This window comes from Antennarius striatus, chromosome 4, assembly GCF_040054535.1.
Source record: "Antennarius striatus isolate MH-2024 chromosome 4, ASM4005453v1, whole genome shotgun sequence".
NCBI lineage: Eukaryota > Metazoa > Chordata > Actinopteri > Lophiiformes > Antennariidae > Antennarius > Antennarius striatus.
The window spans coordinates 15,264,723-15,282,189 of NC_090779.1; the positions used below are offsets into that span (position 1 = coordinate 15,264,723).

Below are 17,467 nucleotides of genomic sequence, written 5' to 3' on the forward strand. Positions count from 1 at the left end.
CATTCCCTCCTTCCAATTTCAAGCATCCCCATCATCTACCCCACCCCCTGTTGGCCCCAGAAACAACTATCTAGGCTACCAAACGCACGCACGCACACACGCGCACACACACACGAACCTCGCACAAACACAGACACACACAACCCTACATGCACATGCAATATAAACATCCAGCCAATGCCCCTGCCCCCTCCCCGGCTCTGAGGAATTCAAGGACCAGCTGGTGGAAAAAATAAAAAATGAAGAAGCATACCAAAACAGGAAATGCATCAGCAGGGACCTATCAGAAGGCTTTATCAGTGCCAGTGGCAGCCCTGCTGAGAACCTGGGTGGTGCCAACTCCTGATTGACTGATCAAAGTGGCAGCCATGTCATTACAGGTCAGGAGGTCAGGGGTAATCAAGAAAAGTTACATGCATCACTCAGGTTTGTATGTGAGCAGGTTGGTAAGTGTGTGTGTGTGTGTGTCTGTGTGTGTGTGTGTGTGTGTGTGTGTGTGTGTGTGTGTGTGTGTGTGTGTGTGTGTGTGTGTGTGTGTGTGTGCGTGTGCGTGTGTGTGTGTGTCAAGGGCTTTACATGAGGGAACATTCAGAAAATGTAGGATGAGGAGAGACGTAGTCAGGAGATGAAAATAAAAAATGTATTAAAAAATGTGTGCATTCATAAACGATGTGCATTTAATTTATTGTTACATTACACAGGATTTCTTTACATGTCTGCTTTTGAGCCACTGGCCCTATTCATCCCTCTTTTGTTTTACGAGATCAAATTAATCAGCAGTAATCATTCACTGTGGAGGGACATTTTCAAAACAGTCATGTCAGTAAAGCTTGTGTAATATAAAATGAATTGTGTGTAAAGTCAAACATATGACAAAGAAAAAACAGTCTCAACTCACGCAACTCAAAATAAAAAAAAGAAAGAAGAGGGTTTGCGTGTGAGATTCCAAACCGGATGGTTGAGACCCTGCTCAGTTCTCTATAATTCATGCTCTCTCTCCTCTGAGCTCTTATGAAACCTACTCATACACAGGGTTTTACTTATGGGTGAATTTTTCAAATTCAGGAGAAATGTAGGAAGAACGGCTGGAATAACTGTCTTGAAGTTTGATTACCAGGAATGCTTCTGCTTTGACCAATGTGATCACGTGTACCTTATGTACACATAGCAATAAGCGTGTCGGCCCATTCTTTCTCACCCGCTTCATGTGATAACATACGTGAAGGAAGAAGCAAGACTTTGAATGTTCTGGTAAAATGGTGAATCATCATTTTCTGACGAACTGATTTATTGCTCTGCCTCTTCTCTTTGTAGAAACATATGGATCTGTAGCTAAAGCAGCTCACTGGCTATGGTGATGAACCACATGGTGATGAAGTGTTTCAACGTGGAGGAGAACATCATGTCCAATGCACAGGACCGGTCATTGATATTTCTCCAACTTTAAAATACCATTAATTCAACTATAAATTTAAAATAATTATATACACCACTGATCTCCAGATGTGCTTTATAATCGAACAAGATACAATAACATGAAAATTTCTACCAAATGAAGGGATATAAATTATTACTACTTTTTAAATCTCCTAAGAGTTCATCATAAACGATACACATAAGCATCTTCTGACATGGCAAAGTCAACTGATTGTATACTTTCGGATTTTTTAAGAAAATATGTCTATATTAACAATGAACAGACCAAAGCAGAAGCAATGTCTTCAGCTTTTAATACATTACAGTCAGTCAGTCATCTTCAGATTATCACCGCTATATCCGCCGCAGCGGGTCACGGGGGAGACGGAGCCTATCTCGGCGGCATAGGGCATGAGGCGGGGGACACTCCGGGCACAACGTCAGTGCACCTCGGAGCCACACACAAAGACACACAACCATGCACACACACACTCATGCCTACGGGCAATTTGGAACGGCCAATCAACCTGAAGCGCATGCTTTTGGAGGTGGGAGGAAGCCGGAGAACCCGGAGAGAACCCACGCAGACATGGGGAGAGCATGCAAACTCCGCACAGAGCGAGACTCGAACCCAGGTCCAACGTGTTGTGAGGCAACAGCGCTAACCACTGCGCCACTGTGCCGCCCTAATACATTACAATAGCTCATAATTAAAAATGCACATACAGACCATGGGACAAGACCGGTCAAGGACAGGAACGGTCACGTTCCCCAATCCATTTCATTGATTTGCTTTCCAATACATTAAAATGTACAGCATTGCATGTATGCTAGGATACAGGAAAACAACCTTGCATCCAGAAGAAAGTCATGTAAAAATTACTTGTGGTTGGTATTAAAAGTGAAGATTTTCATTTGACAAATTGCTCAACATGATGTAAAATGAGAGACTGGGAAGGAAAGAAAAGACGGAGAGAGAGCAGCAGAAGTTGAAAGTTAATTGGTGTGATAAGCAAGGGTGAGGCAACACAGGGAAGGGAAGGAAGCACAGCGGCAGACAGACAGACAGACTATGTGAGGAAAGTCTGTGTTTGCGTGACAAGGTGGAAGAGAGGAAGAGGGAGGGAATGAGAGAGGGAGCCATCATGATCCAAATAGTTGAGAATAATAAAATTCCACACAGATAAGCAAGATTTCCCCCATCAGCTGACTGCCTGATTCAGCACCTCAAACCCAAGAGAGCCAGGGCTCACAGTGGAGGACAGGAACGGGAGGGGAGGTCATGGGGTATTCAGACCCCCCCATCTTGTAATAACCGGGACTCCTTCAGTCTAGCGGCACACAGACAGTCACATAACTACGCACAACCCTGGAGGGTCTGTTGTTAACCGGGAAGGAGTCAATAACAGAGGGGAGCTGACAGAGGCTAGCCAGAGAAGCTGTACAGCAAAACGTTGCCATCTAGTGTCAGTCAAACAGAGGGGACAGTCAGGATTGGCCACTGCTTCCCTGTCATAATCACTCTACACACAAGCTGTTTCTTTCTCTCTCACTCCTCCTCAGCTGTCTCACAACTCCTCCATGTTTGCCTCTCAGACTCTTCTGTTTGTCTCACTCTCTCCCTCCATACTCTCTCTTACTGCGAGTGACGCCTTCGCTGTAGATTGAATAGGAGTGGAGAAAAGCGACAGAAAGAAACACGGGAAATGAGCAATTTTAATGAAGCTACCATTTATTCTATAACTGTTGGTCCAAGCCCACATCTTGCTTTGTTCTGTGGTTGGTGTGTTGGGACACGTCTTTTTGGGGCACTGAGCAATATGATTGGTGGAACTGGATGGACTGCACTGCTGTCAAATAGTAAAGATGTGTGTGTGTGTGTGTGTGTGTGTGTGTGTGTGTGTGTGTGTGTGTGTGTGTGTGTGTGTGTGTGTGTGTGTGTGTGTGTTTGTGTGTGTGTGTGTGAGAGAGAGAGGATGTGTTTAATACAGGAAAATGTCCACACAAGAAGAGATACAAACAAAATTAGCTTTTCTGCAGAGCTCGTAACTAAAATTCTCAATTTTAGTGCTCAAATCTGCTTATGAATGAAAATGTAAATACAAGCTCTTAAAATATTTTTTAAATCTCATTTCAGTGCGACTGAAATACAAGTTTGGAGGTAATTGATTTGCTGTGGTGACCGCTGAAGGGAAAAGCCGAAAGAAAAAGAAGATAAGATCCATGTACATATGTACAGGCAGTCTTAAAATATAGAAGAACAAAATTGTGACTTTTATCTCAGTGGTGACATCATCAGTTTATGTGTAAACAAAACTAGTTGCTAGTTGTAATCACTTCATGACAACTAAAGGCCTGCATTGTGACAACGCATTGGACCATCTGTGTGCCTGCTCTCCCTTCTGCGACAAAGTTCTCACTCACCATCAATATTCACTCATGCAGATTCTCCTTCGTCTACATGAAGTAAGCTTTTGTCTACTGAAAAACAGTTGAATGGGACTTGTGTGGGATTTATGCAAACTCACTCCACAAGAAGATGGACTTTTGGTCGTGCTGTCGAGCTCCCAGCAAGGCAAATAACTGTTGGTGCACATGGGTTTCTAATCTCTGTGATTTTATTAGGCGTATACACACTGTTAAAAACAGTTAACTAGTGATTTTTATTCTAAATGTTTTGAGTATCCCACAGGTGCCTGGACGTGCCATGCAGTGCCCAACACAGAGAGAACACAAACTGCTGCTCCTCCCATCTGACCTCGTCTGAAAACAAAATGTTTGGGATTCCGATCTTTACGTGGATACCATCTCGGTCCTTCAAGAAAACAAGGAACTTTCACCTGATTTCTAAGAAACCTGTCTCGACCAATTAGAAATAGTCGTTATGTTGCAAACGTCACTGGCAGAACAGTTTTAAAATCTATTTCCAAAAAAAATTAAAAAATACAATCAATCCTAAAATTGTTAGGAGACTGTGTGAAACTGAAAACAAAAAGTATCTTGAAAACAAAGACAACAACAAGACAGCAACATATTTTAACAAGTTGGGACAGGGTCAACAAAAGATTGAGAAAGCTGTGGAATGCACAAAAAAAACACCTTTTGAGCACATTCCACAGGCACACAGGTTACATGATGGGTGATAGCATCATGATTGGGAGGAAAGGGGCATCCTCAAAAGGCTCAAAAACAGCTCTGTGAGGAGGGGTCAGTCATACTCGTTTTGCATTCCATTTTAATTGATGCCCAACGTTTTACAGAGATTCCCAAATGACATGAAATCTGGATTGCAGAATGGAGATTCAACCAGTTGTAGACAATACGCTAATTGTTGATACCGCATGTATTTGACATTGGCAGAATAATGTGGCACCGCTCTGAATCATTCAGTGATGTCGACAAGGGTAAAGCATCCCATTCATACATTCATGGAGTCACCCTCCAGCAACTCGGATGAACTCAGGGAGAGGGAGAGAGAAAAACCCCTCCTCAACCCAAAAAGTTGCCACAGCCTTTTCATTTGCATGCCAGGCAGAGAGTACTTGACTGACTGAAATTCAAAACAGACAATCATTTCAGGAGTGTTTTCTCTTCCGCGTAAAGCAGCAGATGTGGTTTTCTAAAGCTTTCAAATGGAATCAAAGTTTAACTGTAAAATGTAGCACTGTGCAGTCCAGCTGTGAGATGGACCAAAAGAATTTAATGAGGGTAAACCCTACAAAAAAATTGTTTTTCTCCATCAGGCACAGTTTTGTCAATCCTGAAAGGGGATTTGCTGCCAAAATACAAGTTCCAAAACAGAAAAGGTATTGTGACTTGCTAGGTAAGGACTAGAGTATTTTCCCTCAATGGATGAATATGATATGACATGACACAAAGATTTTTAAATACAGAGACACAAACAAAAGTTGTCTGTTATGTCTAAAGTTAAATGTGTGTTGAAAGGAGGTGTGTATTGTGCTATAAATGGTGTTCCCCAGGATCTCACTCGGATATACTGGAATCAACATCATAGCATCTGAATAAAAAAAGCAAGAAATACCTTTTCGATATAATACTTACTGCAGCCTTAAGGTCTACAAATGTAAGACGGGTGAAACCAGATCCTCCCAAGAAATATATATGAATTCAAAAAGTAGGGGACCTCTACCAGATGGAGCAATTACATATTCATCAAAGCGCCGAAAATCTGAATGCATTAAATGTTGGGAGTCCTACCATGGCCTTACTAATATAATGAGGCTGTTGCTGTGGGAGGTTTGGCCACTCAATGCTCGTGCTTTCTTCTTCAACGTGTCACATTTAAAAATAAAAATTGATTTAATAAAAGTTCAACCAAAACAATTTCTTTTTCTTTACATGTGGGTTGCAGGCGGTGAAAATGAAGCTATATACAGAGAAGCAAAGAAGGAATGTCATCCATCCATTGCACATAAGATGATGTCGACACGGGTGGTCAAAACAAGGACTGCATACAAATTATAACATCAGCCGTCTACGTCAGATACATTGAGCCATAAGAATTGATGGTTTAAATATGAAACAAGTGGTACCACCAGTGCAGCCACTACTACTACCACAAATACCATTTCAGGTCCCCTTCACACAACTGTTTCGTTGAAAACGGGTTATTTTTGACAATGTTTCCAAAAAACCACACGCAGATTCACAAAAGTATCTTTGTGTGAGTCTCAATGTTCGCTTCTCTAAAACACCACCACAGAATAAGAGCATAGCAACGGCACGGCAAACCTACTCTTGACTCATTTGCTTCCAGTGCTTTGTAGTAATTGATCTCCTGCATTGGACTTCCTCAGACGCTCCAGTCGTTTATCGGTGTTTTCTTTCTGCTCTTGAATGACCGCAAGATGCTCCAATCAGAGCGAAGCCGCGTTCGCTCGTGGGTGAAAACTTTGTTGCATCGTAAGCTGCCGCAACTTTTCCATCTTCCTCTGATTCACAATCCTCTGTTCCGTACCTGGCTCAGTCATTCATGATTAGACGTTGGACTTTCTGTCCTCCAGTCCATCAAAGCGGAAAAATGGAATTGACGTCTACAGACGTCATTGGTAGCAAGTGAGTTATGGTGCGTTAATAATGTTAGCAGAGTTTTCAATGCTAACAAAGCTACATGGTCTGAGATTTTAATATGCAGGTTAAAGACATGCATGTGGCTGAAAGAGCACATAAAAGGCTGGGCTGTACAGTCGTTATTGTAAGCTGAATTTTGGCCATTTACAAAGCTACACTGGTGGCACGGTGGGTAGCGCTGTCGCCGCACAACATGGCGGGTCCGGGTTCGAGTCCCGTTCTGTGCGGAGGTTACATGTTCTTCCCGTGTCTGCGTGGGTTCTCTCCGGGTTCTCCAGCTTCCTTCCACCTCCAAAAGCATGCGCTTCAGGTTCATTGGCCGGTCCCAAATTGCCCGTAGGAGTGAGTGTGTGTGTGGTGTCTGTCCTTGTGTGTGGCTCCACGGCGCACTGGCGTCGTGCCCAGAGTGTCCCCCAACTCACGCCCTATGCCAGCTGGGATAGGCTCCAGTCCCCGTGACCCGCTACGGTGGATAAAGCGGAAGAGAATGGATGGATGGATGGACAAAGCCACACTATGGAGGCGTTTTCATTAGACGACGCTCTGGAACCCAATTTTATTCACTTATGTCTTCAGGCCCAAGTAAGGCCAAGTAGCCAAATACAAGTAGCCCAAGTTAAAAAAAAGTCTAGAAATCATTCTCACTGATGTGTAACCAGAAGTAAAAGTAGTCTAAGGGAAGCAACCTTTTAGTATTTGTTTTTGTCACCCCAGCACCGTCATTTAACACACACACACATGCACGCACACACACACACACACACACACACACACACATACACATACACATGCACGAACACACACACACACACACACACACACACACACACACACACACACACACACACACACACACACACACACACACACACACACACACACACACTCCCCCTTCCCCTTGATCGCTATGCCCGCCTCAGGACCTCCCTACTCTGGCATGACTCCATGATGCCCTTAGTCACCTCTGCTGCATGAGCCCATTACACACATACACTTTCCCACACACAGTGCACATTTCATACATCCAGACACTAACAACCACCTCCCCTCCAATACTGGGGACCCCTAAACATGAGGAAAATGGCCGTCTGTGAACCCTGTTAACAGGAGGCCTCCCCTCTACCACAAACGAAGAATACCAAATGTGAGAGAGGGAGAGACAGAGAGCTAACATATTACTGCCACAATATTAGCTGCTGGAGGAGGACGAAGAGGAGGAGAAGGAGGAGGAGGGTGGGGGTGGGGGGCAGTGTTAGCATCGACCCAACAGACAGAACACTCTCCCACATGTGGTGTCAATTAAGAACAATCTTGTTTTCTACCCACCGCTGCAAACGGAGGAGGGCTTTCTAGGGCTCTCTGAGTATTACTTTGTGTGAGAGTACGTGTGTGTGCGTACACAAAAGAGAGAGAGTGCGGTCAGAAAGTGAGTTGAAAGAGCATGTTTTTCCAAAAACCTGCCAGAGAAATAGGCCGGATATTTGGTTTTAGATCAATTCAAAGCACAAAGACTGCATCTCAGTGTTTGTGCCTGCTTTCAATGTCAAATGAGCATGACTTGAGGAAACCGCAATATGACTTTGACTACAGAGCAAATGACAAGGAAAAAACATCAGTCCTCAGGGGATTACCACGCATGAATGACACACATGTTGGAGTGTGTGTTTTACTGTGTTTCTATTGTTCTGCATCCTCACATGTATCATTTTTAATGTGCATTTCCAAAATAACTTCCTTGCTGTCAGACAAGAGGAAGCCTCCCCTTTTATAAGATTGATGGCTACTTCAAGTAAACTTGTTGCTAGGACGATTTTCATTAGTCTTTCATTTCAAGATTAATATCTCCCAGTTGCAGTGCAGTGTAAACATGAGTCTACACCACAGTTGACTTATCTGGGCAAGATCAAAATGACAGGCACAAAACAAAAGCCTTTGCCTTTCAAATCTGCAACAAAGACACATAAAACAGTGACTTTTCCTTTCCTTTTTATTTTTTTTTTATTTTTAATTTTTACTTTTTTTGGAGTGGTGGTTCAAAGAGTAAAAAGAATTCAAACACTAAGCCAAGAAGTGGAGGAATGGGCCTTCCTGACCCAAACCTCACCTCAAACACAGGTGTGAATGCAACTGCCATGACGTAATGAGGGAGTCTGGGTTCACACGCCAATATCAGGAGTGTCTGCCAAGTTATGTTTGAAGAATATGTGCTGCTTCTCGACTTGCAAGAGATTAATTCATCCACCTGAATGTTTTTAATTAATTCAGCTCAATGACAAAAGATCTGTCTAGTTTTTTTTTTCTCCGCACTTTTGGAAGGTTCAGCAGTTCAGTCTCATGGTCCAGTTACAAAGCGCCATTAGTTACCTCCAAAGAGATGACGTTTTCACCTGTATCCATCTGTATCACTAGTTAGCCTCAAGGTGAAAAAACTGGGGAGAATCGGTATGTTCATGAGGAAAACAACCTTTTTTTTCCATTTTCAATTTCAACAAGCATCTCTAACAATCTGAAATATATTCGGAGAAAACTGTCCATGCATATGTTATTGTCAGACTGGATTACTAAAATTCCAAGTTATCAGGCTATCCATGTAAGTCTCCGAAGACTCTCTGCTGACTAAGAGATCATATTTCTCCCATATTAGCTCCTCTGCATTGGCTCCCTATGATGCCCAGAATGCAATGGTCAGAAACCAGTGACCTCATAAGATACACAATTGACTGACTGTGAGACTTCACTCCCTGGATGCAGAGTTTGACAAAGCCTTCAGTTAGCAGGTTCAGCTACTGTGGATACTTCTTATAGTCTTTGTCCATTGCTTATTTAAGAGCGGTCTGGAACCCTCACATCTGACAAAGACAAGACTTGCTACTTTAGACTGTTAAGGGACTTCCCATAATACACCACTTCTCCCTCTCCGTCTTTACACAATGAGGCACCATTAATATTTCTTATGAATGACACTTTTTTGCATTTGAGCTTTTCTGTCCTGCACTGTCCCATGGATCGTGCTTTGATATGGGCCTGGTTGATGTCTAATTGTTACATTTTATTACAAAACACAATTGTCTGTATTTTTACTCTCCTATCTAACATTATAATTGGATATGGCTGTCGTAGCTGTTACTGGACATACTATCATATACAATACTTCTATTATTATGAGATTTATTGTTGTCACTCTCTGTTACTTTTATTATTTCACTAAATTCCTAAGAGGTTTTTGTTTAACCTTTCTCTGGGTTCCAATACCATAATGTACAGTATATACAGTAAGTTTGACTTGACAGTGTCTCTTCGAACCACACACACACACACACACACACACACACACACACACACACACACACACACACACACACACACACACACATACACACACACACACACACACAAGCTATACCAGATGATAACTATCTCAATATTTCCTCTAATAATTCTGGCATGTAACTAAAGACGACCTCTCACCCTCCGGCCTCTCAAGAACTCAAACTACGGCTTTCTCAAGGGGGCAGCTAGAGTATGTGAACCACACAGGAGTTACAGCAAGTTACAGCTGTGTGATTTGTGTGTCTACATGTGTGTGTATGAGGGGAGGGGGGGCTTTTTCATGAGAACAATGAATACCAGCGGGTTTTTTGTGTATGTGTGTACAGTGAAGTTCATTTTGTACATGTGTGCTTGTACCTGCATATGTGTATGAGAGCTCACTTTCACAAGCCACCTGCCCCTCAGGGGCAGTGTCAGTGTGTGTGTGTGTGTGTGTGTGTGTGTGTGTGTGTGTGTGTGTGCGTGCGTGTGTGTGTGCGCACGCGCGTGCGTGTGCGTGTGTGTTCTCACCAGCTGAACATAGGCTACTTTATAGTCAGGTTTCTTTACCCTCTGGTTGAGGTGATTCCTTTTCTTGTTGGAGCCTGCAAAACAGAAATAAATCATATATGAAAAGGAATCATACTATAAAGCGTAGAATCTCTGTCAGCATGTAATTCACCTTCTGTTAAAAACCACATGCCGTATGTGATAAAGATCCAATCCTTTGAGACAGCAAAGTTAAGCTTTTCCCAATTATTAGACAGCTGTAGCCTCTGACCATTACGGTCATTACATGCATCTAAAATATTGTGCAATAAGTAAGCTGGTCTGACTAAAAGGAAATATTTTGCAAAAAACAATTTTAACAAAGACAAACTGGATGTGCAGTCTTGTCAGCCTCTTTTAAGGAAACTAATGAAAAAATTGGCTTTGAACAAAAATTTTACACATATTTTCCAAAGATTAGTTGGTCAACGTGTAACAGGTTTTTATGTACTTTGTGCACATCATGCACGTCTCTGTGAGTGTAGATGCATCTTCTTATCCTCCTACATTCCTTTCAATGAAAAGAAAGAAGCGGTGAGACATCTCATCTTTAAAATATTGCATGCTTCAGTTTCACTTGGTCTACTGATGATTTTTTTCACTAATTAAAATGCTGTGCTGACCTTCACTTGTGTCTCTGTGACTGAAAGATAACAGAACTGGCATCATTAGCAAAGACACAGACTCCTTAGCATCAGTATTCCCTGTTCCTCCTCCTAAAAAATGGCTGATCACAAAGTTAACGTTGGTTAAGTTTTGCTATGGAGGATTTTAGATGGAGGAGAGGAAGAGGGAGTGAAGGATAGCGTTTTGACACAGGTAAGGTGACCTATAACCAGATTACAATAATATGATTTAAGGTAGTTGAATGAAAAGAATAAAAAGAAAAACACACTAACTTAGACCAGCTTCAAAGCAGTAAGTGGATCCTCTGTTTCATAACAGAAAATACTGCAGTGTAACCATAGATTTTCATGATGTCTACCCATGTCTCGGCTTGTGAGTTATGTATGTAGTCAGTATCCCAATAAGACAAAAAGATATATACTTTTACAACTATTTTAACCTTCTTTCATCAATATGTTTTACAATGCACCAATAACTTGAACTCCAAAGATAAAATGTATTGATGTTTGAACAATGACTGTATAAGACTTCTTGTAAATTTTATTGTTTTCATAAAAGTGTTAAAAAAAATTGTAATACAGAAATATATTTTTTTCTTTCAATGCACCAATCTTTTACATTACTTCAGCCCTATCCATAGATATAAAGTTGTATTTATTATTTTATATGTCTATATGGAATTTGCCATTATAACCTTTTTTTCTTCCAATGGGAAAAACACGAAATGTGGAATATTTCCAGAAGTTAGTGCACAGTTAAATACTTCTGCTAAAGATATTACAACCTTGACCATACCAATAATTGGTAGGATTATTAACTTTAATGCATCATTAGTTTTTGGTACAATGAGAATTTTAACTTTTCTGAACACTTTAACCAAAGAGACAAAAAATTGACATTTCATAAAAGTCTTCAAAAAAATTGTAATACAGACATATTTTTTTTTCTTTCAACGCACCAATCTTTTCCATTACTCCAGCCCTATCCATAGATATAAAGTTTTTCCATTATTATATATGTCTATATGGAATTTGCCATTACAACCCTCTTTTTCTTCCAATGGGAAAAACACAAAATGTGGAATATTTCCAAAAGTTAGTGGACAGTTAAATACTTCTGATAAAGATATTACAACCTTGACCATACCAACAATTGGTAGGATTATTAACTTTAATGCATTATTAGTTTTTGGTACAATGAGAATTTTGGCTTTTCTAAACACTTTAACCAAAAGAGACAAAAAATTGACATTTCATAAAAGTCTAAAAAAAACATGCCATACAGAAATATTTTTTTCTTTCAGTGCATCTGATCTTTTCCATTACTTCAGCCCTATTCATAGATATAAAGTTTTTTTTATTATTATATATGTCTATATGGAATTTGCCATGACAACCCTCTTTTTCTTCCAATGGGAAAAATACAAAATATGGAATATTTAGAAAAATTTGCATATGGTTAAATATTTCTGATAAAGATATTACAACCTTGACCATGCCAGTAATTGGTAACAATATTAACTTTAATGCATAATTAGTTTTTGGTACAAAGAGAATTTTAAAGTTAATGAACACATTGGCTAATGGTCCAAAACGGATCATGTCATGAAATTGTATGCGCCTCGCTATGGCAACGTGTCCGGTGCAGACAAACAAAAATGAGACCTTCGTACAACTATATATTTTATTATACATATAAACATTTCAACATTCATTAAATTTCAAACATAAGAACAATATTTGTGCAGTGTATGCCGTGGTATGGTATGTTTTGTTGTTGTTGTTGTGTGTGTGTGTGTGTGTGTGTGTGTGTGTGTGTGTGTGTGTGTGTGTGTGTGTGTGTGTGTGTGTGTGTGTGTGTGTTTGTGCGTGCGTGCGTGTGTGAGAATGAATGTTTACTGGCACTTGAAACACGACTCACAGATAATCCTGTAGTGCCTCTTGCATGCATGTGCGTAACACTTTGCGCACTGGCTCCACACTCCCTTCTGATCAGCGCACAGCATATGCGAGTCTTACGTGATTTGGCCGGGACCGGCTGTGGCTCCTCCCCTGCCCCATCTTCCTCTTGATTGGCCCGGCCCTGGACTTCACGGACCAGGCTCGCCGAAAACGGTGCTCTAGGCATCCGCGGTCGGTTCTCCATTGCTGGGGTGACGAGCGCTGCGCCGAGCTGCTCCAAAAAAGGTGGCGTTTCGTGGACCGAGAGCTGTTCCAGCCGGGGTACACAGACAAGAAAAGACGGAAGGCGTTGCAGCAGGAAACATGGACCATGTGATAAAAAAGACACCTGGGCCAGCGGCGCGTTTGCCGGCTGCAGGAGTGGGTGCCACAAGCCTGCGGAAGAAAAACAAATTACACGAATGATATGCATACAATTTCACACATCCCTCTTGATAAATAGAAAAATATTCAACGAAATAAAGTGCATAGGCTATTGCTATATCGCACAATCAAACGTAGTGAGTAACAGTAAATAAATACCAGTAAGTGAAATAAATAAGTGATGCGTAAATACCTGGTCCAGGTGGTCGACGGCTCCTTTGCAGCGATTATAGTCCATTATTATTTGTGGGGTTTTTTTCCCCGATTCCTGGACCTCTGGTTCCCGGTGTTTTGTGCTCAGGAGAAGCACGTTTGTTTTGTTTTGTTTTTTTGGGGGGGGGGACGACATATGACACGATCGCTGTCTTCATGCGTGAATCCGAACAACGATGACTGCACTTGCCGCTGTTTACTGTCTAAGAGCTGCGGGGGGAGCACAGCCAGCCCCCCCAGCCAGCGGAAAAGATGTAAAAAAAAAATTGTCCGTGGTCAGCGTGTGGCCCTGGAGCGATGCAGTGAGCTCAAGTGCCACACGCATTCCTTGGTTGCGCTCCACCGGAGCTGACGCAGACCTCCCCGTATAAACCTGGAGCCTCCACGCGTAAGAGGTCTGGACATCACACAAAACCCAGATTTTGAGTCCGTACTTGGCTGGTTTGGAAGGCATGTATTGTTTGAATGAACAACGGCCCCTAAAAGCGACCATTTATCTACAGTGACTTCTTTTGATCCAGCAAATTTTGCTGGATCAAAAGAAGCCTCCGCTCACCTATTGGATGAATGGAAATACATATTTTTGCAGGTGTGTAAACACAGACCTGCAAAACAAATCATGTCCTTTTTCATGTCCTTCTGTCACACCCACTACCTTTCATGAAGGTAGTTGTTGTGAATGAAGGAACGAAAATAAGAACAGGAGGAGTAAACAGGAGGAGTAAACACAGACGGTGGGTCTGTGTCTGGGCTGTGGGGTCAATGTGGGGACAGTGGCTTGCTGCAGACAATGAAGATCATGTTGCATTATAACATGGCAGCATTATTGTATATAGTAATATATATAATATGCATATATAATATATTAATATATTATATATATATATATGCCTATAGCATATGAAAAATATGTGGTTATAATGGGAGTCAATGAGACCATTTTTGTACCAATTGGTTCCTGTGTGTACATGGTGACAATCTACTATTCTATACACTTCCAATGACAGGCATTAAGGAATTTAGAAAATAAAGTTGAAAGAAAATGACTGGCAAAATTTAATATATTTAGCCTTTTAATTGACTGATTTATTGGGAAAGAAAAACATAAAAACAACAAAAATGTCACTTTTGGTACCAATCAGTCCCCAAGGGTTAAAGAATGAAATACAATTCTTGTCATTTACTGTGTTTACAATCACTTGCATAAGATGAGAAATGAACACATCTAAATAATGTGCTAGTGTACCTAATAGAAAAAGTTGGGTGCACCACTGTAACCAGTGAGAAAGGGTCAGTCTAGTACTGGTATTATTTTTAATTCCTATTTGAATAACAGATCCTTTACTTTACCAGTAAATTAAACAAAATGTATTGTGGAAAATAATCTGCACACACGTGATGAAGCAGAGCTTGACCTTGTTTACTATGAAAAGCAGGTTAACTTCTTCCCCAGCTGGAGATGATGATGACATCATCCTCTCTTCTGTCAGACGTCTCCAAGTCTGGAAATTAGGGAACTCTGGGAGATGCGATGTGTGTGTGTGTGTGTGTGTGTGTGTGTGTGTGTGTGTGTGTGTGTGTGTGTGTGTGTGCGTGTGTGTGTGCGTGTGTGTTTGTGTGTGTGTAGGTGTGTGTATGTGTAGGTGTGTGTGTAAGTGTAGGTGTGTGTATGTGTAGGTGTGTGTGTATGTGTAGGTGTGTGTGTATGTGTAGGTGTATGTGTGCATGTGTGCGTGTGTTTAGAGATGATGGGGTTGTACATTTGTACGAGGATGTTTTAGGAGTGCGGCATCACATAAATAAAGTCTGTTGCATTGAATTTACAGGTGCTTCAAAAATAGGTATCTCAAACTTAAAAGCTGAACAAAACCCTGACCTCCAATGATAGACAGTGACCCCAGTATCAAATGGTTGCTCTTTAATCTGAAAGAGACCCCGGTAGTCAAGTCGACAGGCCCTCTGAGTAACTGCCATTGCCATGGGAGCAGTTTATGACATGAAAAACAAGGGAAACATTCCGCTGTGATGAGTCATTTATGTGTGTGTGTGTGTGTGTGTGTGTGTGCGTGCGTGCTTGCATGCGTGCGTGTGTGTGTGCGTGCGTGTATGTGTGTGTTACGAGTAGCTAGCAATCACTAGGCAGAGAGCATGATGCTCAGGGAAAGCCCTGAGAAGGGTTGTAAAACACCCCCCTTCACGCCCCCCTGGCTAACTGGAGGCGTCTGTGTGGGTGGGAGACAGTGGTAACGAAGTGTGTGTGTGTGTGTGTGTGTGTGTGTGTGTGTGTGTGTGTGTGTGTGTGTGTGTGTGTGTGTGTGTGTGTGTGTGTGTCTTGGCTAAGGATATCCACGGGGAAATGCTACAACCTTTGAAAGAGCGAGGTAAAGCATAAGTCACAAGATGCATGAACACAAACATAAACATACACATACAATTATTCATCTCAAAATGGTACAAAGGAGTGTTTCTCTTCATTCTCATGGCCCTTTCCTTCCACATGGTGAGACACAGACAGACCTTTCATACAACACTCGCAAACGCAAGCATAATTTCTCCCACTTTGAGATTGCGGTTTGGCAGCCAGCTATCATGTTACAAATCCCAGGCCAGAGGGGTATCCATGGCAACGTCTTCCAAAATACCCCTGCCGCCCATGTAGGGAAGAAAGGGTCTTTTGCACCCCTTACTTTCTTCTGCCGGTTCCAGTCTTTACGCTGCCAATGGAGTGGAACTCCTGACGCAGACAGGGATACCTTCTCTGACGCACCTCGGGATCACAAGAGGCCCCGAGCTCCCCTTTCTTCTCCATCCTTCTCCATCTCCAAAGCTTACCTCTTTCCTTCCACACACCCTCTCAAGGGGCTTTCCTTTTCCCTTACTTTTAATGAGCTCACCCTAATAAGTGGTGTTAATGAGTCCTCCTCACTGTAGACTAGGCAATGCCGTTCTCCTCTCCCTCTCCTTCCAACTCTCTCCTCCAGGGATAGAGGGGACTCCTTGCAGCCCTTCAGTAACAATACAGAAGGGGCTTGTGCCTCCTCTTCTCAGTGTCTCTGTATTTTGAAGCCACCCATATGTCCTTTCTGTCATCAACTTACAAACAATAGCAGGGAGCCCTCAATCAGTCCGTGAAAACTTGAACTGTCTACCCTGCAGTATAAAGTTAAAAGGGCAACTAAGTCAATGACAAAACCCTGCTGGCGATATACCTGACGGGATCTCCAAGTCGGAGGCAGTCTCTGAAGATACAAATTTTTAAAAGAATATTATGTGTTTGTGTGGAGGGAACATGGGGTGTCCTGGGACAGCTGGAGAGTGGAATTCTGCTGCAGCAGATTGTCAGATAAGCAACTGTGTGTGTGCGCGCATGAGTGCGTGCGTGCGTGTGTGTGTGAGTGTGTGTGTGTGTGAGGGGAAAGGAGGGCCAGGCACGCTAACCATTACCGCAAGTAGCCTCTGGAAAACACTCCCGCTGCTACATGTAAATGGGAAGACCATGTAAATTGCAAGCTGAGAGTTCCATTCCCTGCCAACTAATTTTTTTAGACTCTCCAAAACACAAATAAACTTGCTTTACGCTCCCTCAAACAAGATTCTCTGAATTCCAAAAGAAAATAATGTACGAAACTATTCAAAAGTTGTCAGTATCATGTAACCTTGATTTAAATGTGGCACGTTGGCACAGTGGCTATTGCTGTTGTTTCACAACAAGAACGTTCCAGGCTCGAATCCTTTCTGTACGGAGTTTGTATGATTCTCCTGTGTCTGCGTGGATTTTCTCCCACCTCAAAAACATGCACTTCAGTTGATTGGAATATATAGAATTGATCGGCCTCACGCATGTAAGTCCACTGTCGCGGGGGGGCAACAGCAACCCCCCATGAAAGTGGAAGAAACAGTTCTGAAAATGAATGGATGTAATTTATATGTGACCAAAA

The 17,467-nt window shown here is 42.1% G+C and overlaps 1 protein-coding gene across 2 annotated transcripts in view; it reads right to left on the bottom strand.

The window, feature by feature from the left end:
- mrpl23 (mitochondrial ribosomal protein L23) overlaps positions 1 to 17,467 on the bottom strand; it is a 42,230-nt gene that overhangs the window by 13,027 nt on the left and 11,736 nt on the right. For both annotated transcript variants that reach the window (XM_068314064.1, XM_068314065.1), the window contains exon 4: positions 10,348 to 10,421. In XM_068314064.1, the coding sequence (XP_068170165.1) occupies positions 10,348 to 10,421 (74 nt within the window). The remainder of the gene's footprint in view (positions 1 to 10,347; positions 10,422 to 17,467) is intronic.